A 26012-nucleotide genomic window follows, 5' to 3' on the forward strand; every position below is an offset into this window, starting at 1 on the left:
GGGTTGGAGTAATGAGGTTGCAGCTGTCCTCCAACAACCCCTCTAAAGTTGGTCTTAACCATCTTTGCTACCATATTTATGTGGACAAAACCGGTGTTTTTTTCTTTATCTATAATCCATGCAGTACAGGTTCCTCCTCTCCTGCTGCTCTTCCTCCAGTTGTGCACCTGGATCCGGACGCGGCCAGCCTCTGTTCGTAGCAACCAGCTGCAGCTGGGCTCCAGGCACAGTTAATAGACTATGGCAGACTTGGACAGTTCCATTAAGCAATATCTATGGCCGCCACAAATAATTGATATGCAGATCTGCAGGCCTGTACGCATTTGCTGTATTGTCCTTTTATCGAGAGTGCAATGCATCAAACTGCCATGCTCTGTGACAACAGAGACAATATGTACTCTGAGCTCCCTGTTGTTCTCCCACCATCATCTTTTCTGCACTCCAACGCTCATTGCTTTCCCTCTTTAAATAAAATAACATGGAGTTCAATTTATTATCATTTTAAATATAATTTACCAATAGAAATATAATTATTAAAGCGCTTCTCCTTTTTATAAGTGTTACCATCCTTGCTCTTCTCTCTCCCATCTGACCCACTGCTGCATAAGACAGGATTTATACAACAAAGGATACCATATCTGGCATGAACAGACTTGCATGCATGCATGTTTTTGACATTAGGAGCAGACTAGCGAGCAGTGTTTCAGTTCTGGGTCTGCGCTGTAGATATGTTAAAACAAAGACTCAATGTTTAACATCGTGCTTTAAATATTTATGTAAAACATAGGGAACCTAAAATTTAAAATTCACATTTTTATACTTCTATTTGGGTCTCAACTGCTAATAAAAGCAGCCAAAGTGCTTTAAAATAACACCCAGCTGTTTTTTGGTGTCTGAAAAATGAGCAGTTTGAAAAACCTTCTGAATGTTAAGTCACAATCAACGGGCTTTGCACCATTACCTGGCAACACCAGCTGACCTCTGCCCCTCACCTAGTGACCCAAACGGAGCCCCCAGTAATACTGGTGTACTAGTACTACTAATACTAGTACACCAGTATTAGTAGACGATCATCTACTAATACTGGTGTACTGGTGTTACCACTGTACAATGGCTGCTGGAAAAGACTCGTGTTTTATTTTTGACTTACCATTAAGAAACCACTTGCTGCATTCTTGTTGGTTGTTCAGAAGGCTCTACTAATGCTTTTCAGGGATGTACGGTTACATAATTGCGCATTCATTCGCAGCTATTTTCATGTGTGAACATTGAGTTGCATTTTATTACCAAAATATTGCTACATTCAAAAACATAAATAGGTAGAAGTTATATAAGGGTTGTTTGTAGTTGTATCATAAGATATGAACAGGTTTCTATTTTATTTAATTTCTGCCATTTGCAATAAAAATGGTTCAAAAGGAATGAATATTTTGCAACCAACCAGAGCCAGGAAGAAGGTCTTAGCGCTGTCAATCAACATTGTGTACGCACTGCTCAAAATGATGATGGTGGAGAAACAACTTACCATGACAGGAAAAACACTTTTTGCTGTAGAAAGCAGATTAGCTTGCTTTTTGTTGCTCTTTTTCATAGTTTATCTGTCTCATGGCACACCGTCATGACACAGTAACAGTTTCAACAAATATGTAGCAAAATGTATTTTTTAATTAAAGTTAAATACTGCAGCTTTAAAGGATTTCTGACCAAGTGATTCATGCTTGTTCCTCCTCCTGCATAGTCGATCTTTTAGGAAAATCTCTGGTAATTTATCATGACTTGTTAAAGTTGCACATCTCCTTCCAGTATAGAGTGATATTGATGGCAGACTGCAGTTTTTAGCCGATGTGCTTTCTCTTCATTTAGGTGATGAAATATTGTTGAAAATGAAAGCAGCTCTGAGTGAAGAGCACGGAGAGCTGCAGGTTGCCTGATGAATGACTTTACTTAGAGCAAGCAGTTTAATGCTTAGTCATTATCCGTCATCCCACACATTTCTCTGCTTTTCCTTCACTTCTCCTTTTTGTCCTTGTAGTTCTCAATATTCTCTATTCGTCTACTTTCCTTTTTTTTGTCTGGTTTGACAAAAATTACCCACTCAGCATTTAATTTCTCATTATATTAAACGGGGACGATCATCTACTAATACTGACCAACATAAAATATGCAAACTGGACAAAAATTTTTTGGCAACATTTTTAGATTTTTAACTGCCTTTTATTTGCTAATTTAAAGCAATCTGAATTCTCAATCAAAGATTATTTCTACTCTACAGTTTGCATGATGTCAGACAATGAAGGCAGGAGACTGGAGGTCTGCATCCACAGATGTGCCTCTCTTAACCTGAAATGCTGAGTGGATCAAGTGTTTCTTGCAGCTGAAACTCAGGATAATTTTTGCTGTATTTCTTCATACTTGAACACTTCCAGGTAGATTTTCTTGTTTCAGATAGATTTTTTATGTTCTTCATCTTGCTGTACCACTTTAAGCTCTGCAGCTGGCAGGCAGCCACTCTGATAATGATGAATTTGGGGATTCACTTACTGATCAGGCTCTCACACCCTGATCTTAATAAAGAAGTTTTAAATCATCCTCCATTCTCCTCTTTAAAGATGTTTCTCAGGTTGACTGCAGCATACACTCCTTTAAATAATGCTTCTTTTTTTAAGTGGGAATTGACAAATAAATGTCTTCTAGTGTTTTATTGTTGCTTTTGTCTCTCCAGTTACATACCAGGGATGGGCAGATAAACATCAAATCAGTGCTTCATCCACACACAGGAAATAACATTAGCTCTTTTGGCACACACACACTTGGTGTGACCTCTTAACTCTACTGGCTGCCATGAGGATGCTGCTCATCTGTACACAGCTCTAAAAAGGCTGCAGTGTTTGCTTTAACCCATAAAGTATTTGCACAGCTGTACAGGATTTGTTTGTACAGTTTTTTCCTAACAATTTGTCAGTGATGTATTGAATCGAGGAGGAGACACTTGCATAGTAATAAACCTCTGGATTTAACTCTTCACTGTGACTGCTGAAATTTAATTGAAATTAAACAACTAATTTCTCTTAATTAGATGTTTGATTAAAATAAAAAATATATACTTAAATATATATATAAAAGTCCTATAAGTTGCATGATATTCATACTGCTCAGTTTTGTTATAAAGTGTAATCTAATGATTGATTTAAAGCCTAAATTTGTTATTTACAGTCAAAACCAGATATTTTCATTCATCTAATAAAAAGGCGCTTTTTTTCTCACTGAAGTTAAATCAGACTAAACGTTGGGTTACTTAACGTAATCCCTGGTTCTTTGATAACAGAGTGAGGTGTTTCTTTTAGGTCAGTTAGAATCACCAAAATTATCGCTATTTCCGAAATTATTTCCATTTCCTTGATGCCAGAAAACTTTGTGGGAACATTTTTTTTGGAGATTTTAAAGGTATGAAAGGTTACCTTTAAAATGCTTAAAGTGTTTGAATTTTACTGTGGAAAAAGTGCGTGAACCCTGATTTCTGTCTGTTGTAAGCCCAGATTTAATCACTGTAACTTCAGCTGCGGTAACGCTTTGTTATATTTGCGGACGGGAGGCTCTATTTTCGGTGTCACCTCCGTCATTTAAACACTGAGACACCTGAAACTTTTCCGTCATCCATCTTCTGCAGCATCATGCACTTCCTGTCTGGCTAAAATGTAATCTTGTAATACTAAGAGCAGTCTGGCATGATGATGATGAGAGGGAAGGTCACTGCTGACTGATCCAGCAATCTGATGCTCAGATCTAGTGTCTGCACCTCCCCCTGAATACAGCACAGTATTTCTTTCAAATACAATTACATGTGGAGTACGGACTCCTGGAAAAGGCTGCCATGCTTTCCATTAGCTGGTCTGTACACTGCAGGGTTCTTTTACATAGTGACATCTGGAAAAGAATATTGAAATTGAAGTGTTTATGGTCTGGAGTACTACTAAAATAGTGTGCAAAATATTTTTGCTTTCCACTTTTACTTCCTGTTCAACTGCCGTCTTTCCAAATAGGGGAAAGATCCAGTAAATTATCATTTAACTTGAGCATCATCAACACATCCTTCCCTCTCAGTTCCTCCGTTCAGTCTAGGGTTTCTTGAATACGACAGAATCAACCATCTAAATTTGATCATGAATTTATGATGATTTTCTGAATTTAAACTTAAGTTTTAAAGAAGCAGCCCTACCTTTCAGTGTTTGCAGCATATCTTCTATAAACCTGTTGTGGAGAGTGCAGTCTGCTCCTGCTGGGTCAGCAGCATCAGAGACAGACTGAAAAAAGCTGAACAATCTGGTAAAGAAGGCTGGTTCTGTTCTGATGACTACGCTGGAACATCTGGAGATTATGGTGCAAAGAAGGACTCTTTATAAAACAGAACATGTTTGGACAACCCTGAGCATCCTTTGCACTGTCTTCAGTCAGAGGCTTCTTCAGAACTGCTCTATGATGGACTGGTACAGGAGACCCTTCACAGATAACGGCCTCTACGACTCTTGTTTCAAATTGTGCAAGTTGCAACAACATTTAATTTGTCTTTGGTATTAATAAAGTAAAAACTCCAGATTGTAAGGTAGTGAAATTTAATGCCCTATTTGAATTGAACAATTAATTCTGACAGCTGCAGAAACATCCCAGAGTTCTGTTGAATTTCTTTGATTATACACAAAAAGGAGGAGTGTGGAGTCCAGCAAAGTGTTTAAATTTGACTAAAAATATTTGTATTGTCTAGTTTGAAGTTAGATTAACTTTTATTCAAAGCTGAGTGGACGGGTTGCTCGAGTAAACATTTATTAGGCCTTGGTTTCTTAAAAACTTTAGTAATTTTATGATTTACTTGAATGTTAGTACCCACCAAACCATACAAATATTTTGTATGCAGGTTAGAATAAAAGGTGCTGTGCCGGCCCGGCCACAAGAACAGCAGGTAATTATATTAACTATTTTCTGTGTGCAGAGCTACAGTGGAAAGTCTCTGAGGTTTTTTGTTTGTTTCTTCAGATGTGGCCCTGGAAAGTTTAAATGAACAAACCGTTTAAACCCGAAAACATCCCAGATTTGGTGAAACTCACTGTTCCCTTTGATCAGGCCTCCTGCAGCATGTTGTACAGAAGCTTTGCTCATATCTTGCTCCCTCAGCTTCCTCTCCCTCCCCCATTTTTCTTTTTCCTTAAGATTTCTTACTCCTGCAGCATTGTGTGATCGCAGACTTCCACCACCCTCATGTCCTCAGCTCTCTGCTTGCATCAATCTCTAAGTGCCTCTGCTGGTTTGTAACACAAGCAGAGCCCTGTTTAGTCAGCCAGACCTTCCTTCTCTATTGATATTTGCGTTGACTTGGTTGCAACAGTAAGTAGATTAAGGGAGCAGTGATTTAGGGCAAATCAATTACTGTGGCTCAGAGGTCTGTGTTTGTGGTTTTACTGTAGCATTATTCTACCTTGTACATCACATCTCCACTTTCCTGAGAACATGCTGAACCCAGCGGAGAGGTATTTATATATTCATGAATAAAATCTTAAAACTCGCCAAATTAAAGATGGTGCAAGTTATGTTTGAAATTGCAAAAAGAAGATTCAAACAGGCTGTTGAACAGCTGGTCAAGCGTTTGATTCACACTTCCATGACCCTTGATGACAAATGCCAAAAAGGTTTTCACCGTCTTTGAAATTGGCAGGATGGTGGTTCTGCACAACCAGAACCACGACATTTTGTGTTGGTGTTTATTTTTAACTTTGTATTTTATGATTGACCTCTACTGCTCTTTGGTTGCCTTTGGTTTTTCAAAGGGCTGTATAAATAAGTAAATGAATGAATCCAGGGCTCTTTGAAGATGCAGGAAGATTGCATTTTCAATTTCTTAAAAGATCCAGGAATAAACACAAAGTGGTAGACCCAAACAGCTTCACCTGTACTCAGCTGGAAGAGCTGACTTGTGTCCATGACGACAAATCCTCAACAGAAATTAGGGCCTGACGCTGACTGCATCCCTGCAGGAGAAAACCTCCCACATGACACAAAGCCACCCATTTCTGCAAGGTTCCACTAAACATGGGCATTGAAAACAGGAAAACTCTGATATTTGTCAGTGATTTTTAAAGAATTCCTTAAATATCTGGGTTGTATTGGGTTACCATGATGGAGCGCATGGACAGCCGGACAGGTTGTACATATCGTTGAGTGGTTTCGCTAAAATTAGGGCTCTGTGTCATATCGACATAGCGAGTGTCTTCCATCGGACTCATTCCATCCAGAGGAGACATCAAGACCACTGAGATGTTCATGGATTATGATCAGACTCAGAAACACCAGCATCATATAAGCATGAATCACATTATACTGCTAAAAGACATAATCTGCAGATTAATACTGATTTAACAATATAATCAGGAGAGCAAATAAAGAGCTGCTAGTGATGCAGTTTGTGAGGCGGCCATGTTGGTTGTTGATGTTGGGGTTGGTGGGAAATTTCTGGGGAATTGACTTCAGAGAACAAAGGTTCATAAAGTGATGTCTGTTTGGGTTCTGATCCCATTAAAGAACAGTGGGAGGTTTTGCTTTATTCTTTAAATTTGTCTTTTGATGCGGGTTTCAGATTTTTTAAGCTACAGTAATACAGGATGAGGCAGCATGTTGGAGACCGAGGTAAGCCGAGTTTTCTTATTTTCTCAGCAATAATCTACAGCTGAAAAGGTCAAATCATCATGCTACCATGTTTCGTGCAGTATTTTTGCAGATATCCTTACAGTGCGGCTTGTGTAATACAGGAGATCACGTTTTTTTTTTTTTTTCTTTTTGCAAGAGAGAGAGGGTCCATGACGCGGGGCGGCTCTTCTCCTCCTTCCTCTTCCTCCCTATCCTCCCACCACTGCTCTCTGCTTTTGCATCTAAGTCCAGCACTTGTTGGATGTTTATTTTATCTCAATGTTTTCATCATTTGTTATTTTTTTTTTGGTCTATTTCTTTACATCTGTATCTTTGGATTCCCGTGAAGATCAGAAGGTGAACCCGTAGCTTTAAAGGCTACATGCGAGTAAAAAGGCGCTTGTCCCGGAGCGTCTCCGTCCTCTGACCAGTCTGGTCGTGCACCTCCGGTCCCGGATGTCTCCGCGCTGGTCAGCCTGAACTGCTGTGTGTTGGTCCCTCGGACTGTAGGGGTTTGTGTTTGTTTCTCAGCGGCGGAGTGCGCGCCGGACTCCGGCTCATCCTTGGAGAAGTTCCGCCGCAGTCCCATGCCCAGCGCTCCTCTGCGGTTGAGATAAGGATGCTGGCGGCTGTTCTCGGTCTGGATCCACTGGGTCGCTTCGAGATGCGCTGTCCGAGCATCTAACTGAACCAGGTATGCTGTTATGGAGAAACAAAGCTGCATAATCAGATTTATTTATTTTTTATTCCGGCAGCTCATTTCATTAGTCTTTGTTAAATAATACATAACGCAGTCACAGCTAGTCCATGTTTACTTTCAATGTGAACATGTTTAACTTCCAGCTGCCATTGCAAATAAAGTGACTAAAGAAGCTTAAGGACCGAGTCTTGGGGCTTTGCCATTTTGCAGCTGCTGTGATCTTCTGACATGTCATTAAAAACAGACCGAGAGAGGATGATGTAAGGCAAAGACTGAAACTTAAGGCAGTCAGCTTTTGAGTAAAAAAGTGTTGAAAAGTTTAATAAAGTCACATAAATTAGTCCAGAAATTAAACCATGTTGAGGTTTGAAAGGAACGAAAAAGGTTTGTATTTCTTTCAGTATTTCAATAAAAAAAAAAAAGATTTTGTATAGAAAGATTTTTTTTTTTTGACAGTCCAAGATTCAGCCTCTGAAGAAAGAAGCTGGCTGTTTACCAAGTTATGTATTCAAGGATAATAAGAAAAAGTTAAGTGGAAGGAAAAACTGAAGTAGAATAAGGCACTCACACTAACACATCAGTTCCTTTAGGATTTCTTGATTGTTTTTGCGATTTTTTCTCTCCAATAAAAATATTTTATTTTGTGGAAATATTTGCAAGAAATTTTGATATTTTCCTCATTAAACCCCTTCCAAAAACTACATAGAAAAGAAATAGTCTCATTGGACACAAATACTTTTAATCTTTAAAGAATTTGAATAGCTCAAGTTTTGTTACTTGCCACATTGATCACGAACTATAACTCATAAGGCTGAAGCTGTAGTGTAGTGAAAGTATGAAATACTGCCACCTGCAGGTGGGAGTTAGCTGTCACATAAACCCAACGGTTTTGATTATATTTTGCAAAAAATTGCAGTAAATTCTTAATTTTCATTACCATGAAAACTGCTGGAGATCTGTTGATTTCGCATATATTTTAGTGTTCGCAGAATAGCGAAAAACTGGAAGGAGGGACTGACATGTTGAAGACTTAGACTACGACTGATGACCTCTTTGAGTTAAGCAGAGGGAACATCCGAATGTCTTTCCTCAGGTGAAAGAGGAAAAAGGACTGAACTGTTGCTCACCAGTCCAAAGTTGTATTCTCAGATAAAAGTAAATCTAGCATTTCATTAGGAGGTCAAAATCAAAGTTTAATTATTAACAGCTACTTGAACAACACTAAAGTTTCATTCTAACATGTCACTTCAGGAAAATTAAATCCTACAAATAAATTGGTAAAGATGGAGCCAGATGTGTTTTCCTCCTGTTTTCTACACATGTGCAACATGATGCTATTCCTGCACCTCAGCAGTGAAAGTAGTTAAATGTACAGTAAAGAGTTTTTGCCTTTGCCCTGTTTTTTTAGCTTTCATCCCCTGAAACTACATTCTCATAATAAACAAAGAAAACAATGCTTCCAGTTTGGCTCTTCTGTACATTGCATTCAATGAGCAGCTATAAAATACAGTCAGGAGAAGCCATTGCGCCTTCACATCACCACTCAACAGCAGGTGCAGGGCTGTATGTGCCACATTGACCCCATTTCTCACACAGGAAGGATGAAAAGTGCAGCTTGACTAAATAACTGTAGCGCAGCCTCTTTGCATCCTCCCGATTTCTCCCTCCACTCGCTGCTCCTCCTCTGCCTCCGATGCAACAGGAAGTGGGCTGATTTCCCAGAGGAGTCTGTAGTCAGGGCTGCCACTGCCAACAGAGCAGCAACAGTTAAAATGTATCTAATACAAGTTGAATAATGAGCCAACAGCTCAAAGCTGACAAAAAATATAACCTGCTGCTGCCTGAAGATCAGATTTAATTTACCTGCATAACCTTAAAACCTCTGACATAGTGGCTGTTTGCAGTAAACAGATGTGTGTTTATAAGCTTTTGCAAAATTTCAGCTTGATTGAACAAATGGAAGCTTTTAAAATCGAATGTATTCATGATATGAAGTAATACACTGATCTCCCATGTTCTGTAGATGATTTATAACACAAGGAGTCGCTGCTGTAAAAGTAAACAGTTTTTATTTACATCGTCACTTGATAAACAATAGGCCACTCTTCACTTTCAATAATGATTTATTATTATTACTACGATTACTAATCACTACTATTATTATTTATATGTGTTTCTGAGACATCACTGCATGTAAACCAACCCTTCAAAGCTCAAATAATTACATTTTTTCTTGTTTTTGATCATGTCTCCCCTGAGTGGCATTTATTTGTATATAAATAGTCTGAGCCATTTGCAAGAACTCTGCCTGGATATCAGGATAATTAAATCCAATTAAATGTATTAAACTAGTTTTTGATATACACAAATGGTGCTGACCCCAATCCGACGCAGAAAAACAGTGCTGAACTGACTTAACATGTTCCTTTTTTAAAATATCGACATAAATGTACTGAATTACAAATTTATTTTATAACTCTGCTTCATAAGCTTGGTCAAAGGTGTAAAAACAAAACAACTTAAAGTTGTTCAGCAAGTGCAATTTGGAGAAACAGCCAATGAAAAGTAAATAACAAAGGAAATGAAACTGACAAAAACAGTAGGTTGACTACCTTGGTTGTAAAAACAATGTAAAAATAAACTGCAACAAACTTTATTTCAAATGGTTGAGAAAGTGCAATTATAAATTAGAAATATAATGAATAATAAATAATAAAGCATGAGGTTGTTCAGAGCTGAAAGTGTAGAATTAGACAGAATAGATCTGCCGTTATTAATTGTCACGTTACCCGATCTAGAATTTTTTCAGTACCGGGACCGATAAAGATTTTAATATTGGACCAGTTCATCTCTAATAATTAGTGGTGAGGATTTATTACAATTCAACTTTTGTTGAACCCTAATCTTTCTCTTATAACATTCCTTGTATCTTAGTCATGGTTTGTAGCTGAAAAATAGATGAAAAGCTGTAATATTAAATAACTGAGCCGGCTGGTTGGAATGATTCCTACCAGCGTTGGGTATATGTGGTTAAAGGAACAGGAGCCACATTCTTGCATCACGTCCAGACATGAAGAACATCTGAGGGTTTGACTGTGACATTTGGCTTTCTTTAATTAATAAAGATCTTACCCTGCTGAAACAGACTGCTGACATAATTTCAGTGTAAGACATACTCCGTGAGAAGAATTTAAATTAGTAATTTTTTTTAATCATTAAAGCTATTTTTGCTGTAGAGAGTGGTTAGCTGTCAGATTTGGTCTCTATCTGACCCGCAGGCGGGATAGAGTACTCCGTCTGGTCCGGTTATAAAACACTTCTGCTGGAACAACATGCATGGAAGAATGTGTTATAGCTCTGCAGTGTTTATATGTTTGTATGTTTGTGCATGGGTGCAGAGTCCAGAACCAGCCAGCAAGGAGGAAAGTGTTTCAGTGTTTCAGGGGCTGTGTTTGAATAATGCATCATCCCTTAAGGGTTTTGTGGCTGCAGGATTGGTATTTCTTGGCGTAAAGTTGCCAGTTGAGTGCACTGTAATCACACACTAAAAGTGAGCAGAGCTGTGACCAATCAGTGTCCAAAGTGCAAACATTTTAGGACAGGACTGCCACAAAGAGCTGCAGAAAGCGAGATCAGACTGTTTCACAGTTTTCTGGGTCACAATAGAAAAACCGTCCTCCATTCAAATCCACTTCAGTGAATTCATAAAGCAAATTTAATCTCACGTCAGAATGCAGGTCTGATTTATATCCAGTTAAATAGAATCCAGTCTAATTCAGTTCAAAACGATAATCTAACATACAGAGTGCATCTCAATGCATGTTGAATATCAGCAATTCATTTAGAAATCTGGGAATCCTACATTGCACTTTACTACAGAGTGATATATTTCAAGCATTGTTTATATTATTTTTTAATGATTATTTCTTTACCTGATATAAATTTGATGTACTTTAGTATTCTAATGTTGTTTGCCAGAAAACTGAAATACTGCATAAGACTAGTGAAAGAAAATGATGAAAAAAAAGATAAATATATCTGTACTGTACAGTATTCTTGCTCTTGGCTCGTTTTGCATGGATTTCATGGAGGTGATCAGCCTGTAGCTCAGCTGAGAAAGCCCAGGTTGGTTGCTTCTAGTTGCCTTCAGTTTGTCTGGATTGTTGATTCTGGTGTTTCTTATTTTCCTCTTGAACTAAACCTCATAGTTTCTTCTTAGGGCTAGACCAGTTTGATAGCCAATCCATCTCAGTTGGTCATTAAAAGTAGCTATTCCTACTTTTGTCAGTGTGGGCAGCAAGAAAGTCTTGTTTGAAAATGAAATCAGCCTCTCCATGAAGCCTATAAGCAGAAGGAAGCTTTTAAGCTCTAAATCTTCCTGACTTTGGACTTATTAAAACATAATACACCAACACTAGCAGATGACATGTCGCCACAAATAATCTCTAACAGTGAAACTCCAAATGCTAAATGTACTTTCATGTAAAATATTATTTCAGACCACTGAACAACCATCCAGTCCCTTCCCTTTTCTACAACATTGTTTTTTCTTCCTCATTTTTTAATTTTTTTAAATGCCGTGTCTTTGTGCAGTTTAGTGATACAAATACAAATTACACTTTTTATTTGACTGGTGTGCTAAATAGATGTATTATAAATGAGAATGTTTTTCAAGAGCAGTATTTGTGTTTCTGGACAGATTTAAGTCCATATCAGCACATCCAGCTCTACCTGCCAGGTTTGACCCAACTTAGTACATTTATCTAAGATGCCGCGTCAAAGCTGGTTTCTGAATCACTCCTGTTGCTAAACTCTGAAAAATATTAATTCCCGTCTTTCTCTCTTGTTCTCAACAACACAGTAAGTAGTCTGAACAGCCAGCTTTTTTGTGTCTTGCCCTTTTTCAGTGTTATAAATATTTACTTCTTCAAATGAGATGAGGAAGAAACATTTCTACTTAACAATATTGTTCACAAACCTCTAATCTAAAGTATTTAACAATGAGTCACTCAAAAACAAAAGCAGCCTTTACCATTCAGTCCCTGTCTTAGGTTTAGTTCACACTTTGCAGGACCGGCTTCATGCAGCCTGCAGCGTGTGGACGTGAACACGGCTGTGAAGGGAAGTGAAGTCGTATGGGTAAGGATGAGGCCACAGAGAGGAAGTCTTGTTGGCAGAGCCTCAGGCCTCTGGAAGAGAACCGCTGTTATCTGCAAACGTAGCTTAGCTGCTGCTGCTCTATCTGTGGTGACTCATCAAAAACACGGACACTTCCTGATATGATCAGAATGACAAACACATGCACAGAGAGAGGAAACTTTAAAATGACAAAAAACCCTCTGACTTCATGCTCACACTTACATAATCACTTTTGGGAAGCAAGACAAATTCTCTGAATCCAGCAGCTGCTCGGCAATTCAGAGTATTTTAAAGAAAGCGATGAAAAGTTGGAATACAGATAAAATCGACGACGTTCCAGTTAACATTATTCAAAGGCAGCTCTAAGCAAATATTCAGCCTTGGTTTAAAAGAACTCAGTGTTTCAACAGTTTTTCAGTTTTCTGGAAGTTTGTTTCTGATTAAAGGAGTATAAAAACTGAATGCTGCTTCTCCATGTTTGGCTGTGATTATGGGGATGCAGAGCAGACCAGAACCAGAAGACCTGAGAGGTCTGAAAGGTTGATACAACAACCGGCCTATTAGGTCAATTACTGAATGTCGATAACATTCAGTAATTGACTTAATATTATCGAATGTTGAGACATTCAGTAATTTGTAAACACAAATGATAACAGTATGTTCAGGTCTATTCTCTGAGCTACAGGGAGCCACTGTAAGGATTTCAGAACTGGGGTGATGTGCTCTATTTTTCTAGTTTTAGTGAGAAGCAGCATTTTGCATCAGTCTGACTGATTTTTTTTATGCATACAGTTGTAGTAATCAGTGCAACTAAAAATAAACATATAAATAAGGTTCTCTTGATCTTGCTGGGATTTTCGTCCTTTAACCCTGGAAATGTTCTTCAGGTGATAGAAGGCCGTCTTTGTAGTCGTCTTTATGTATCCCTGGAGGTTCAGGTCTGAGTCCATCACCACATTGGATGGAACCTTCTGTCCAAATAGGATTATTCCAGAAGTCCTGATCTTTTTCTGTTGTCTCTCCTTACTTTTTTCTCAGAGAGCATTAGTTTCTTTGATCAGTCTCTTTCTGATTATAAAACATTCGCTGTTATGTCAACAGGAGCAAGAGCCTGCTGCAGGTCTCATGATGACATTTAGCATCTTTCAGTCTGCTTTCAGGGTAAACTTGCTTGGTGAGTGTGGTTATTTCGAATGCCATCTACTTCTGCTCCATACAGAGGTCTGTCTTTCAAACTTTTGTTTCAAATTGCTAGGTAACATTTTGTCTGTTGTATTTTCTTTTCCTCATTTTTAAGTAAATATAACTGATGTCCTAATTTATTTCTCAGTAGAGATAGCATTTTTTTCATAACATTTTACAGACAATTTTCCAACAATACCTACATCCATGACCAAATATTTCAAAAACACTTGTCTCTTGACTGTAGATCAGGGTGTTTCTGCAGAGTTATGATGCATATGGAGGAATAAAAAAACAGGACCTTCTTTTTTTTTATCAAACACAAGTTAGTGCTTTCACATAGGAGAAAAAGAGCTGAGCTTCTTTCAAATTTCTTAAAATTCTCATAAGTGAACTGCCACACAGCTGCTTTCTCGGCTGGTTTTGCGACCTGGCAGATCAGAGATCTGAGGAGCTGTTTGTCCTGGAAGTGTTGCGTTTTCTGACTGTCTGCCCGGCTGCTGGCAGGACGGTGCAGCAGATTTAGTTACCGTCCTGTAAGCTGAAGGTCAGCTTTTAGCCAACATGCTGAAGTTTATACTTATATATGAGGTTGTGGTCTGTATTGACAGCTGTGAGAAAAACTCATTAAGGGCTGAGGGCTAATAAAACATAGTCTGACTGACTGATTTAAAAAAGGCTGTCTCCACATATATGTTGTTTGTGTTGATTTTGCACAAAGCTGAATCTAAAATGAAAGAGGTCAGCTGAAGGAATCTGGGATTTTATTGTGAACTTATAAATAGAAACTCAAAGAAGAAAAAAAATGCAGAAAGAAGTTCGGAAAGTATTCACAGTGCTTCACTTTTTCCACAATTTCTCACATTAGAGCCTTATTCCAAATCATTTTAAATTCTACACCCAAATACTAAATTATGATAATGTGGAAAAAAGTTTGTGTTTTTGGCAAATTTACTAGAAACAGAAACCGAAGAAACGACATTTACTTAAATACCCGCGCCAAATTGAGCCTGGGAGTTGTTTCTACAACTTAAACTGAGTCCAGCTGTATAAGCTCCTTCATGTGACAGAGCAGGTCAGAGGTCAAACACCAAGCATTAAATCAAAGGATTACCGGTAGACCTCTGAGACAGGATTGTGTTAAGGATGGTGGTGGCAGCATCATACTATGTGGATGTTTTGCAGCAGCAGGAACTGGCAGACTAGTCAGGGTAGAGGGAGAGATGAATACAGAGGAAGGACAGAGGAAAGACTTGAATCGCTCAGCTTCTTCTAAGCAAGGTTGGTGGAATCAACTAACTCACTCTCTCTCTGGTTACCTAGCAACAACCTGTTGAGTAACTTGTGGTTACCTAGCAACAACCTGTTGAGCAACTTGTGCTGCAGCAGTTTCGGGTTTCGCCACCGCACCTCATGAATAAAAACAATGGGGTGGAGAGGAAAAGTACAACAGGTTGAGGAGAAACAGTGAATAAAATGGGAAAAGTCAAGTCACCACTTCGGCAGTATTTCAGATATTTAAAACAAAAAAATAGCCAATAATTATTGATGTCGACTGATATGAAAAGTTCATATTGTGGTACATTTTTCAGCCATATCACTTAGTCTTAACATGTAATATTCTCAGTATACATTGTGTCCTTCTGTAGGTATAGAATCAGTTTAATACATCAGTACTTCTGATGTATTAAAAAAGTCTGAAACTGCTGTTTCTGATGGAGGCGTTCACAGATGCTGACAAGCAGATACTTAAGTGCATTAAGATGGGGAACACCTGGTTGCTACTTTTGAAAGCAGCCAAGGTGTACTTATTTTAAACTTAGTAAAGACTAGATTCGTTTAATGATGTAAAATCCAGTGAACAGAAGGAGAGTGTGATGATAAAAGATGGACTGTTTATTTATGTGTGAAATCAGTCAAGGAAAGAGTGAAGATATTCAAACATACGTTGATTCTCGTCCTTTGGAAGATGAGCAGCATCACCCGTAGAGCTGTGGATCTTATATATTATGAATGTACTGTGTCTCTAACGTAATTTGCTCTGCTTAATGTTGAGGCTCCTTCTGAAGACAATGATTTAACTCTAATGGAAACACCGACGCTTAAGAAACCAGCTCTGCTTTCCTCATCATCCTTTCCTCCACTTTCTTACTTTAGTCATTTAAGAAGCTTGATGTGAATATTAGCTTAGGTGCTATTTGTGGCACAGTGTTCATTCAAAGATGAAAGCTCCACAATTTCAATTTGTTTTATGAGCCTGCCATGCTGACCAGCAAAATAGGAGTGAAGTAATTACAGCTTCCCTGCCTGTCCTCTGCCCTGCGCTGCTGGATTTGCTCGCAGCGATGCAGCACGTCTGCCAAATGCGGGGAGAAGCTGGCACATCGCAGGGCGGCAGAGGAGGAGCTCAGCAGCCATAATGAAATCCTGTAAACCTGATAAAACAGGAATGCAAAGCGGCCTGCATGTTTGACGTCAGGTGCTTTTCCTGCTCAAGTCCTTTACAAGGAATCTGTCTGAACCGGACATAAATTAGACGGAGAATCAATTCAGCTCGAAGTCGAAGTGAGTCTGTATCGTGGTTAGTAGTGTTCCCACCAGGCTGGATGCAGCAGTTTGCTTGTGAGGAAGAGAAATGATCTCAACAAGCGTATTGTTAGTGCTTCTGATTAAATATTTGACTCCCTCCATGTTCATGTCCCAGAAAGAAAAGAAAAGATGAGCTTCACTTCATTTCCCGGTCATTTCCAGGTCTGACGTAAACCTGACCCTGACACGTCTTTGTTCTTGAACTGTCTAATGTCTTCTTTGGTTTTGTTTGTTTTTTATCGAACCTCTCAGGCCTGCAGAAAGTCAAACATTTGGGATTATATTTTGGCAGGATGTGAAAAAGGTTTAGATTGTAAGGGGCTGTGATCTGATGCAAAATGAGCGTATAAGTTGTTTACCTCCTGTACTTTACGTGTGGGTTTGGATGAGCCTATTAGAGCTATTTGTTTTGTGAATAAGATGCTGAATAAGCAAAAACCGAAAATACGTAACATTACTTATTCGTTGAGTTCATTATTATGATTTTCAATTTTGCATTGAGGAAACAAATAGTAGTTATTCGGTAAGTTGTTCTGTTTTGAAAAAAAACAACAACAACCAAGTAATAAATGTGTTGGCGATGGTATACCGTGTGTTTTTCTGGGTTAAAATAAATAAAATTGACTTTGATGACTTAAAGACATTGTGCATTTCTGAGTGAGTAAAGGTCACAGCCACATTTTGACTGAAAATGAGTGTGTGAAAGGGCTGAATCAGGAACTGGCAGGCTTGAAGACAGTACAGTAGCCTGAAGAGGACATAATGATCTTCAGTTATAAATCTGCCTTCAGGATTTACAGCTGCACAGAAAACTGCAGGCTGCAGTGAGAAAAGGACCTGAACTTTCTTCATATCCACAAAAACCAACTAATCTCAGTGCCTGTATTGATCATCTGGCCTCAGAGGGCCAACAGGATCACACTGGACAGCAGTCCGTGTTTTCTGACCTGAATGACCCTGAGCAAAATCAAGTAATTGAACCAAAATGTTCCGTCATCAATCTCAGCCTGCTGGGCTGTTGCTGCTGCAAATAGCTGCAAAATGGAGAACGAGTAATGACTACTCAAGGTACCAGAGGCTTGTTAAAACATGCATTATATATTAAGACAAAATGAATTAATGTGGTGCTTAAATTATGTTGAGGACGGCAGCACAGGACTTTACTTATTGTTATTGTTTTGCGGCAAAAAAGAAGTCAAGACAAAGGTTTTAATAATTTCTTTGTCATATAAATAATCTTAAACTATTCAGAGCTGGGTTAGTAAAGCAAATGATCTAAATATGTTTTATTGTATGTTATTGACGTTTTGTTTTGTATTTAATATCACTCACTTGCACTGGGTTTGTTCACATTTTCGAGGTTTTTTTAAAAAAAAATTATTTGTCTTTGACGTTTGAACATTTTTTACTTCTCGGTACTCCAAAAAGTTTTAATTTATGGAATATGACAGAACTGGACATTAATTTGATCTTGGCATCTTCGTACTTGATTCTTCTCAAATCCTTGGAAGTCAATTTGCATGTTTTTTTTTTTTTCTCAGCATGTTTCTTGTTGACTTTTTGCAACAAAATGTTTGATCGTTCCCTGATCACACTCTGATATCTTAGCAATTTCAAGAGTGCCACATCCATCTGAGAAGCTTTTGGTACTTTGTCACTTTTCAGAGTTAAATCTCTCTTTTGGGCCATTTTGTCTAGAAAAAAAGCTCCATAATAATTATACACACTTTGGTATTTAACCTCTTTAGGCCACACCCTCCCTCTTTATACAGAAACATCAGCTATGATTAAATCCATTGAGAATTCAAATGTCTTCATCTTAGACTTAGAAAATATGTCTAGAAATGATGACATGGGCAAATACTCACTTGCCTATTAACTGTGCACACAGTGTAAGTATGAAGGTCATTGTATAACTCTGACCTTCAGCCACCATCATTTCTTACACTTCTCCAGACCTCCAGCTCCGTCATTATGAGGGATGAATGTCAGCTTGGAAAATTGTTGCCTCCAGTTGAAGCGGTGCAGTTGCATGTTTTAAGAAAAATAATGACTTGTCTAAATCCAATCTAGTGTTGAATGTGCTGAGCCGAGAGCGAAGTGCGACTCCCATTTGTAACAGAGTGGCATTTAGAAACACATTTCTTACCCATTTAATGGAAACACGGCTCTTCTTAACCAAATTCAATAAAATATTCCAGTTTTTACGACTGGATAGAGATACAGAGAGTCTTACAGGGTATTTCTGACTGCTGCAGATGAAGTGCATGTTTCATATGTGGGTCATATATGTACTGCTTTGCAAACAAAGAGGTTTAGCTGAAATGAGGTTCAATTAATTTGACATTGCCTCCAATTTCCTACAATTACACAAGAAATAGAAAAGTATACTTACAATTCTAGTGCCTGTATTTTACAGAAGGCAGATTTATTTGGTGAAGCTTGTCCATTTTGTGTTTTGGAGGCTTATCAGAGGTATGGAGGCCACTCTGCAGTAAATAATCCAGCTTTGCTTCTGCTTTCTGTAGCTCTTGTGCATTTGTAATGTGTGTGCTGATGCAGATAGGTTGTCAAGTGAAGTAAACTCAGATTTATCTAACCAGCAGGTTTGCTGGCGGAGCGCCACACAAGCATGGAAGCAAGGATGAAAACTAATGTGTGTACAGCTTTGTGTCTATGTGAGTGAAGGATGATGCGATGAAATCAGTGATTCATTTCCTGTTCCGAGTCACTCTGCTGGCTTTAATTGGGATCAATAAGATATTTTTGAATTTGAATTGCATGAGCTGGAGTAACGTCATGGTGACATAGAGGAATAGGACAGGTGCCATGCTGCATCATCTCTAAGATAAATAAACATGGTGTCCTTCCCTGCAGGTTTGTAGATGCTCCTATTGTTGACTCTGGAAGGGAAATGTGCTGCATCTTTGTTGAGTTGGACAAACTAAAACATTCCAGGAGCAAAATACAACAAAAGCTGCAACAGCTGCAAACAGCTGGAAACATTCAAAGGCTTGAATGCTGCAAACCAAAGACTGGAAACTTTGCTGATCCTGAAGTCTTTTTGAATATGATGCAACAAGGTTTGCTCTCTCAGTGAGAGACTTTCTGCATTGTCCTGGTGAGCTGTCTTAATTACTGTTATAATTACAGTCCTCAGACTTTAGGCTAGCTTGTCCATTTAGTCTTTTTTTTTTCCATTACAGTGCTTCTTTCTCTCATTGCTTCAAATTACAGGCTCTGCCTGCACACCAATCTGGGCTGGTTGGACATGTTTTTATCAGCAGTAATAGATTTCACTTCACCTGGACAAGCCTCAGACTGCACACCAACTCCAATCAGCTGCAACCTTCGTTCCTAAATCACTTTTACTGCCGCTGTCTTCTGGTGATCCATGTGTGTCTCTGAGTGTTTTCCTGCGCAAGAAAGAGAGAGAAGCAGACGAGCTGTATGGATTTTTCTGATATTTGTTCTGCAAATGTTTTTTATTTTAATGCTCCTTCTTTTTGTTATAGGAGTGTAAAATTAAACGATGCTTTATCCGGTTTGAGAGATATTTTTCTGTTCTCTTAGTGCCACCTTGTGGAGGAAGACAGTCGGTGTAGCTTCAGTTCAATTTCTCTGATGCTGATTTTTTTCTTCCCTCTGTTTAGAAATGTTCATAGAGAATTTCCTTTGACTGAAGTTCAAACCAAATAACTTCCAAACACTCCCCTGATGTAAGTGTGTCTTACCTACTAACAATACAACAAACTGTATGTACCGCTCATTTTACATGATACGTTGTTTGTCTGCTTTCAGGTGTTAAGCTACTTTGCTGAACGTGAGTATTGCTTAGTAGCAACTAGGTCTGCACAACAAGACAATTTCTCTTTAATAAAAAGCTTAATGTTTAAAAGGAACACATTTTCTGTAGGACTAGAAAATACATAAATTACAATTGCTGTTATTTTTGGCATTTACTGGAATTCACTAAAATTTTTGAATCCAATCACACTGAATCAGGTATTTGAAATAAAATAATTTATTGTGCAGTAATTTTGTAAACCCAGAAATATAAATACTTCTTCAATCTGTGAATTTCGACTTGAAATTTTAGACGTAAATCTCTGAACATATAACGATATTAAAAAAATGCCTGTTTCCATCAGTAAGAAAAATGTAATCAGCTCAATTTCTGTTGAATAAGTGCAACCTTGATCTTTTCAAAAATTTGTTTAAAGAAATCAAAGCCAACTATACGATAATTTAAAATGCAAACATAATAGTTCAGGAATTCAAAAATAAGATATAAGAAAAAGTCCTTCCAGCTGCACAACATTCAAAACCAGAGGGAATAATTATCTAAACATGGAAGGCCTCAACCAAAAAACTGATCAACTATTATAGTTCATTTAGACATTTGTTCCACTGTGTGTATGTAAATCCCTGCACTGCACAGCACATCATTCATTTAATTCCTAGGTGTGTAAACTTCCTGTTTTCCCTTTGATGATTTCTGTTTCTGTGTTCAGAGTTTGATGGAGAGCTGGTCGGATGACAGCTGGAACTGTTGTCATAACTGGAGGAATACTGGCCACAGTGATACTTCTGTGTATCATAGCCGTGCTCTGCTACTGTAGACTCCAGGTACGACGTTGCCGGATGGGTTTCACACAGTAAAGGTCTGGCACCACAACGGTTTCATAGAGGGAAGGCCCACTTTCAGGTCAAAACAAATCCCAAATACGGGTTAAAACAATAAAAAACTAGAAAGTAATTTCCTATTTAGACTTTTGTCACTCATTTTATCTAAAGTCATAGTCAATATTGTTTTTACTACTGAAAAGTGCATTTATTATCATTTATGTTTAATTTTATAGATTAACTGCACACATACTGATATGTGTTCAGGCCTTTATTTATGCTATATCACCATGTCTTTAATGCCTGCCTAAAGGTTATTTTCAGAAGATACTTTTGATCTGACAAAAGAGACTCATTGTGATATTAATCTAATTTAGTAATTAAGCCTGTATTTAGCACAGAAATGTGTTAAAACAGACTCTTGTTTTTGAAGTGTAAAAAATAAAAATGTCAAATTGATCTCACTGATCTTTCAATGGCTGCTGGACTTACTATCCAAAAACCACTTGCTGCATTCTAGTTGGTTGTGCAGGAGGCTCTACTTATGCTTTTCAGAGATGTATGGTTGTATAATTGCACATCTGTTTGAAGTAATTTTTACATGCAAATGTAAATATTGAGTTGGGAGGGAGGCCAGCAGCAGCTTATTTGGATTTAAAGTGGGAAGAATGGCTAAAACAGCTCATTCTGAAAGGAGTTCAAAATAGACAGAACTGAGTCATTATCTAAGAATAATTTTGTGAAACACAAAATACAATTAACATGCTTTGTTTAGACCATAGACCTATCCTAACCTGTTCAGGAACCTTAATAGACCACATGTGATCACCAAAGTTCATTGCTGATTTACAATCCGTACTCTCTCAAACTTCTTTGTGTATAGTACTACTGCTGTAAGAAGAATGGGTCTGACAGCGGCTCCCTCTCTCAGCAACACTTTGCTTGCAACGCCTGCAGCATCACTGGCCTGGACGGACCAATCATCACCCCTCTGTCGCTGTCGCCACCAGAGCCGGCCAAATCCTTTAACCCCACCAAACTTACCGTGGGGCAACACCACTACTGTCCCACCTGCTCCCCCTACGACTCGCCCTTCTACATCCGTACCACTGACGAGATACGCAATGGTGGTGAGCGAGTCACCTACATGCCAACACACTATGAGAACCAGGCGCTGGCGATGCCGCTGCCCGCTGTCCGAGGCTCCCTGCTGAGGGACAGCCAGCGCGGTCGCCCTCCTGATTTCTACACCAACACCCGAGCCATCAGCACCGAGGTGTGACCACCTCTACACACCAGCGCCACTGAAAAGACACAACCACTATTGTAGATTTTGGCTTCCACAGCAGATGCCAGTGAGTTTGTGGAGGCAACACATTTAGAGTCAATCTGGGTTGTAATAGAAATAACCGAGGAAGCTGGAGATGAAAAATAAGTTCCTCCTTATTTTCAAAAAAGAACTGATCCGCTAAATATACAAACATGTACCTAGTGGAAGGGTACGCCTGCTGATTACTAACGGATCGCTTTCCCCTGAGGAGTAACTAGATCCATGTACGACTTGGGCTATGTATCTTCTTCCAAACGTTACTGTGATGAAATGTATGGATAAGTAAAAACAGACAGAAAAGTTTACCTTTTTTAAGTAGCTGACAAACAGAAAAGTTTGTGGATTTATGCAAGCATGAGGTGTGGCAGTGTGCAGCAGAGGACACCTGGATTTGAATCCTCTATGCAAGGTCTTCAGTCAACATCATAGCTTTTCATTTCCAGCCGTCTCCTTTCAGCAGTTTTTATGGTGAACAGGATACCTGGGACATGTTGTTGACAACCTGTAAGATGTAATGATTCTATACATGTAGATAGACATGAAAAACTTTTGATGGCACTATGTTATGCAACCTGTGCTAAAGGGCTACTTACTTGGTACTTACAGGTTAGTTTCCTGGAAAATAAAGGCTTTCTTTGGAACTTACTGGTTACCATCCCAGATCCTATAGCAAGTGGAAGAGTGAGAGGTTACTTTCCTGAAATATTCAGGAAGCTGATTCTACTTATTATGTACTTTTCTGCAACCTACTTTGTACTAATTATTCTCATAAGAGTACTTTCTCGGTTCTGGGAAAGTAATCAGGACATTTCCTAAAGGATTTGGAACAGTACCTGGTCAGTTTAACTTTAGGAAACTTCCAGGAAAACACCTTGTACATTCTGAAAACTTACCACTAAGTTCCAGGAACATACATAGTATGTCCTGGGAAAGCAAACTGCAAAGCCCCACAAAGTAACCAGAACGTTCCAAAAAAGTTTGTCAAAAGGGATCTAGTAAGTTCCTGAATGGTGAAGTTAAAGAAAGGACCTGATAGATTCTGGGAAAGTAACGGATAAGTTCTGGAAACCCTAAAGTAAGTACCTGGTAAGTTATGGGAAACTTTCCTGCAAATTAGCTTGCAAGTTCTCAAAATGTTTATGTGAAAGTAACTGAAAAACTTCAAGAAGGTTCCAGCATCAAGTATGTTTGTTGGAAAGTTCCCAAGACTGACTCCTGAGTTCGAGTACAGAAAGAGCTGCAGTGTGTAGTGTTACCAAATCTTTTAAAAAGAATACTGAAACATGGCGTTTCAATTCTTTTTTTTAACAAGTAGCTAAACATGACAGCCTGAGCCCTTGATCTGCTTAAAATTAACCCAGTGACTTTCTCTTGTCTGAAAAAGATGCAAAAAATGTTATGTAAATATTTACCTAAAAGCAATCTTTTGATCCCACCGTGTGAAAGATGGTGATGCAAGCAGGAATCTGAGCATTAGGAATAAGGGGGTTTGATTTACTGGTTTATGGGATTTCTTCTACACTCATCTTTCTCTCCTGGTCTCATATTAAATATCAGACATTTTGACTGAAAGAAATTAGACATACACCTTCTTTTCACTTAAAATTTCTCATTGAAAATTACATTTTGTGTGATATTGGTCTTCTGTCTACAGCATGGCTGAAGATTTGGAGCAATAAACCTTAATGATTTGACAGGGGTCAAATATTTAGAGGGGTCTGTTAAAAATGCAAATATAAACTTTCAAAATTTCTTTCCAGCAGTGGTAAATAACATTTATATCTCAGTGATACTTTCTAAATGCTTCTTTGTGCACTAAGGATGACCCATTTGAATCACAGCTGGATTTCATACACAAATGAACTAATAGACCAAATGAAGTTCACTAACAACCTCTAATATTTCAAATCAAGGTGATTCTGTAAAATACGCTAGCCCAGTGTGGCTGTAATCTTGAACAGCTTCGATGTCCTTCAATTATTTATGTAGTGTAGCAACTATATATTTTAATGTTTACTTAATATGTTATATTTAAAATAATAAAAAAAAGTTTTTAAATGTGGTTTGAAAGAAAATTGTACGTCATAACACTAAAAAATGAATATCTGATGGTGTAAACTTTTGACAATTAAATATTTCTAAGTCTATAAATTGACTCTTCGTTATTGTACGTCTTGTAAAGAAACATAGGTAATAAACGCAACAATAAGTTTCCTTTTGGTATTAAGAAAATATAATTTGACCTTGACTGTAACACACCAATTCCTAAAGAAAACCAGTGGACAGAACTAGGAGCTTCATATTTCCTGTCCATCTTGTGGGTATGGTGATGTCTCGCCTGGTCAGCATCACTGTGATTGGTCACAGCAGTGTTGTGGTTGATCTTTTCAGTGGTTTGAATTGTAGTCTGCAAGCAGTAAACTTTGGGAAAAGGGTGGAATAAGCACTTAACCGAAACAGCGCAAAGTTTTCAGCAGATTTTTCAGAAATTATGGGATGTTCCATTCATTTCAATGGGCCCAAAGATGATTACAAAAAGCTGAATGTTTTATACACTGTAGAAGATGTCAATACCAAAAGACATAGCTGTAATATCCTGAATGAGCAGAATATGGTAGAAGTTGAATGGTTGAAGTAGCACAATTCAATAGTTAAGTGGTGAGAAGTGCACAGAAAAACTGGAGGAACTCCAGAAAGACATTTTCCTGCCAGACATTAATGCATCAAACTACAACATGGGAGTCAATGTGTATCCCATCATCATGGCCCATTTTCTACATCCACCAGGCAAAGATATTAAGAAGACTACAATCTGAAATCTATAAAATCCTCTTATTTTTTTATGCAATTTTCTGAATTGCAATAGAAGCTTATTATTGTTTATACATTACAAATGTAAGTTCACGTTTTGATCCAGATATCTGTTCAAATATCTTTGCTGGCACGTCCATTAGCGCAGTTCATCAGTTAGCTACCTCTGTTTTCATCTCCTGATTAATAAAAATTCCTTCCACGTGGCTCGTCTCCATGGCTACTCTGTGTTTGTGCATGCTCGTGCACGTTAGCGCGTGCCTCCCTGAGCGCCACGCTTCAGTCTTTAATTGTTTTCTCTGATGGAGGCTGTTGCGGATGGTGCTCCAACTCGAAGGGCGCAGAAGTGCGCATCAAGTGGGTCTGGCGCTGACAACCGCGGCGGAGCAGCTGCAGACAGAGACACGGAGACAGATCCACTCATGACTGGACTTCTACACCAGGAACAGGATGGTTCATCGCCATGAAAATGCATTTTACTCGCTGTGGTAGTTTTGACATTCTTACTTGGATAGTTTTTGCTTCTTCGCTGCTTCTAATAGATGGTAAGTGACTCTTAGTCCTGCTCTCTGGATCGTGCTTTAGCTGTTATTAGTTGCATGTTTTCTTATTTGTTGTCAAGCTTTACACTGATTTATGCTTCTGCTAATAAGACATTTTTACGATACATAGACATCCCACCTGCATGATTTAAAATACAAAATATAGAGAGGAAATCTTGGCACAGGTGACAAAACCAAATTTTGATCGTGGTAAAATTACATAAAAAACCCAATTATACATGCAGTATAAAAATATGAGATTATAAATAAAATCACATTATAAAGTGTGACATATACAGCTGAGGAAAAAAAAACAGAGACCTCTTAGTATGATCAGTTTCTCTGATTTTACTTTTTATCTTTGAGTAAAATGAACATTATTATTTTATCCTATGAACTACTGCCATGAACTACTGACATC

The 26012-nt window shown here is 38.3% G+C and overlaps 2 protein-coding genes and 1 long non-coding RNA gene across 6 annotated transcripts in view; 2 read left to right on the top strand and 1 right to left on the bottom strand.

The window, feature by feature from the left end:
* Window positions 1–6378: 6378 nt before the first annotated feature.
* Window positions 6379–12962, bottom strand: LOC107834221 (uncharacterized). Its single transcript, XR_001660008.1, has 3 exons — window positions 11422–12962; window positions 8965–9118; window positions 6379–7371 (listed from the first exon to the last, which is right to left on the bottom strand). It is a non-coding gene; the product is annotated as an uncharacterized LOC107834221 (long non-coding RNA).
* fam163ab (family with sequence similarity 163 member Ab) lies at window positions 6426–23508 on the top strand. 2 transcript variants are annotated; one of them, XM_007540665.2, is made up of 5 exons: window positions 6426–7366; window positions 19936–20001; window positions 20084–20105; window positions 20797–20911; window positions 21792–23508. In XM_007540665.2, exons 4-5 carry the CDS (start codon window positions 20819–20821, stop codon window positions 22188–22190), a joined length of 492 nt encoding a protein of 163 aa, XP_007540727.1. In that variant the 5' UTR covers window positions 6426–7366; window positions 19936–20001; window positions 20084–20105; window positions 20797–20818; the 3' UTR covers window positions 22191–23508. The 2 variants fall into 2 exon arrangements, with proteins under 2 accessions (XP_007540727.1, XP_016520667.1); XM_016665181.1 differs by lacking the exon at window positions 6426–7366 and adding an exon at window positions 13659–19403.
* A 1811-nt stretch (window positions 23509–25319) lies between these two features.
* LOC103129528 (protein crumbs homolog 1-like) overlaps window positions 25320–26012 on the top strand; it is a 28968-nt gene continuing 28275 nt past the window's right edge. For all 3 annotated transcript variants that reach the window (XM_016665176.1, XM_016665177.1, XM_016665179.1), the window contains exon 1: window positions 25320–25594. In XM_016665176.1, the coding sequence (XP_016520662.1) occupies window positions 25513–25594 (82 nt within the window). In that variant the 5' untranslated portion in view covers window positions 25320–25512. The remainder of the gene's footprint in view (window positions 25595–26012) is intronic.

This window comes from Poecilia formosa, unplaced genomic scaffold, assembly GCF_000485575.1.
Source record: "Poecilia formosa unplaced genomic scaffold, Poecilia_formosa-5.1.2 Scaffold553, whole genome shotgun sequence".
Taxonomy (NCBI): Eukaryota; Metazoa; Chordata; class Actinopteri; order Cyprinodontiformes; family Poeciliidae; genus Poecilia; species Poecilia formosa.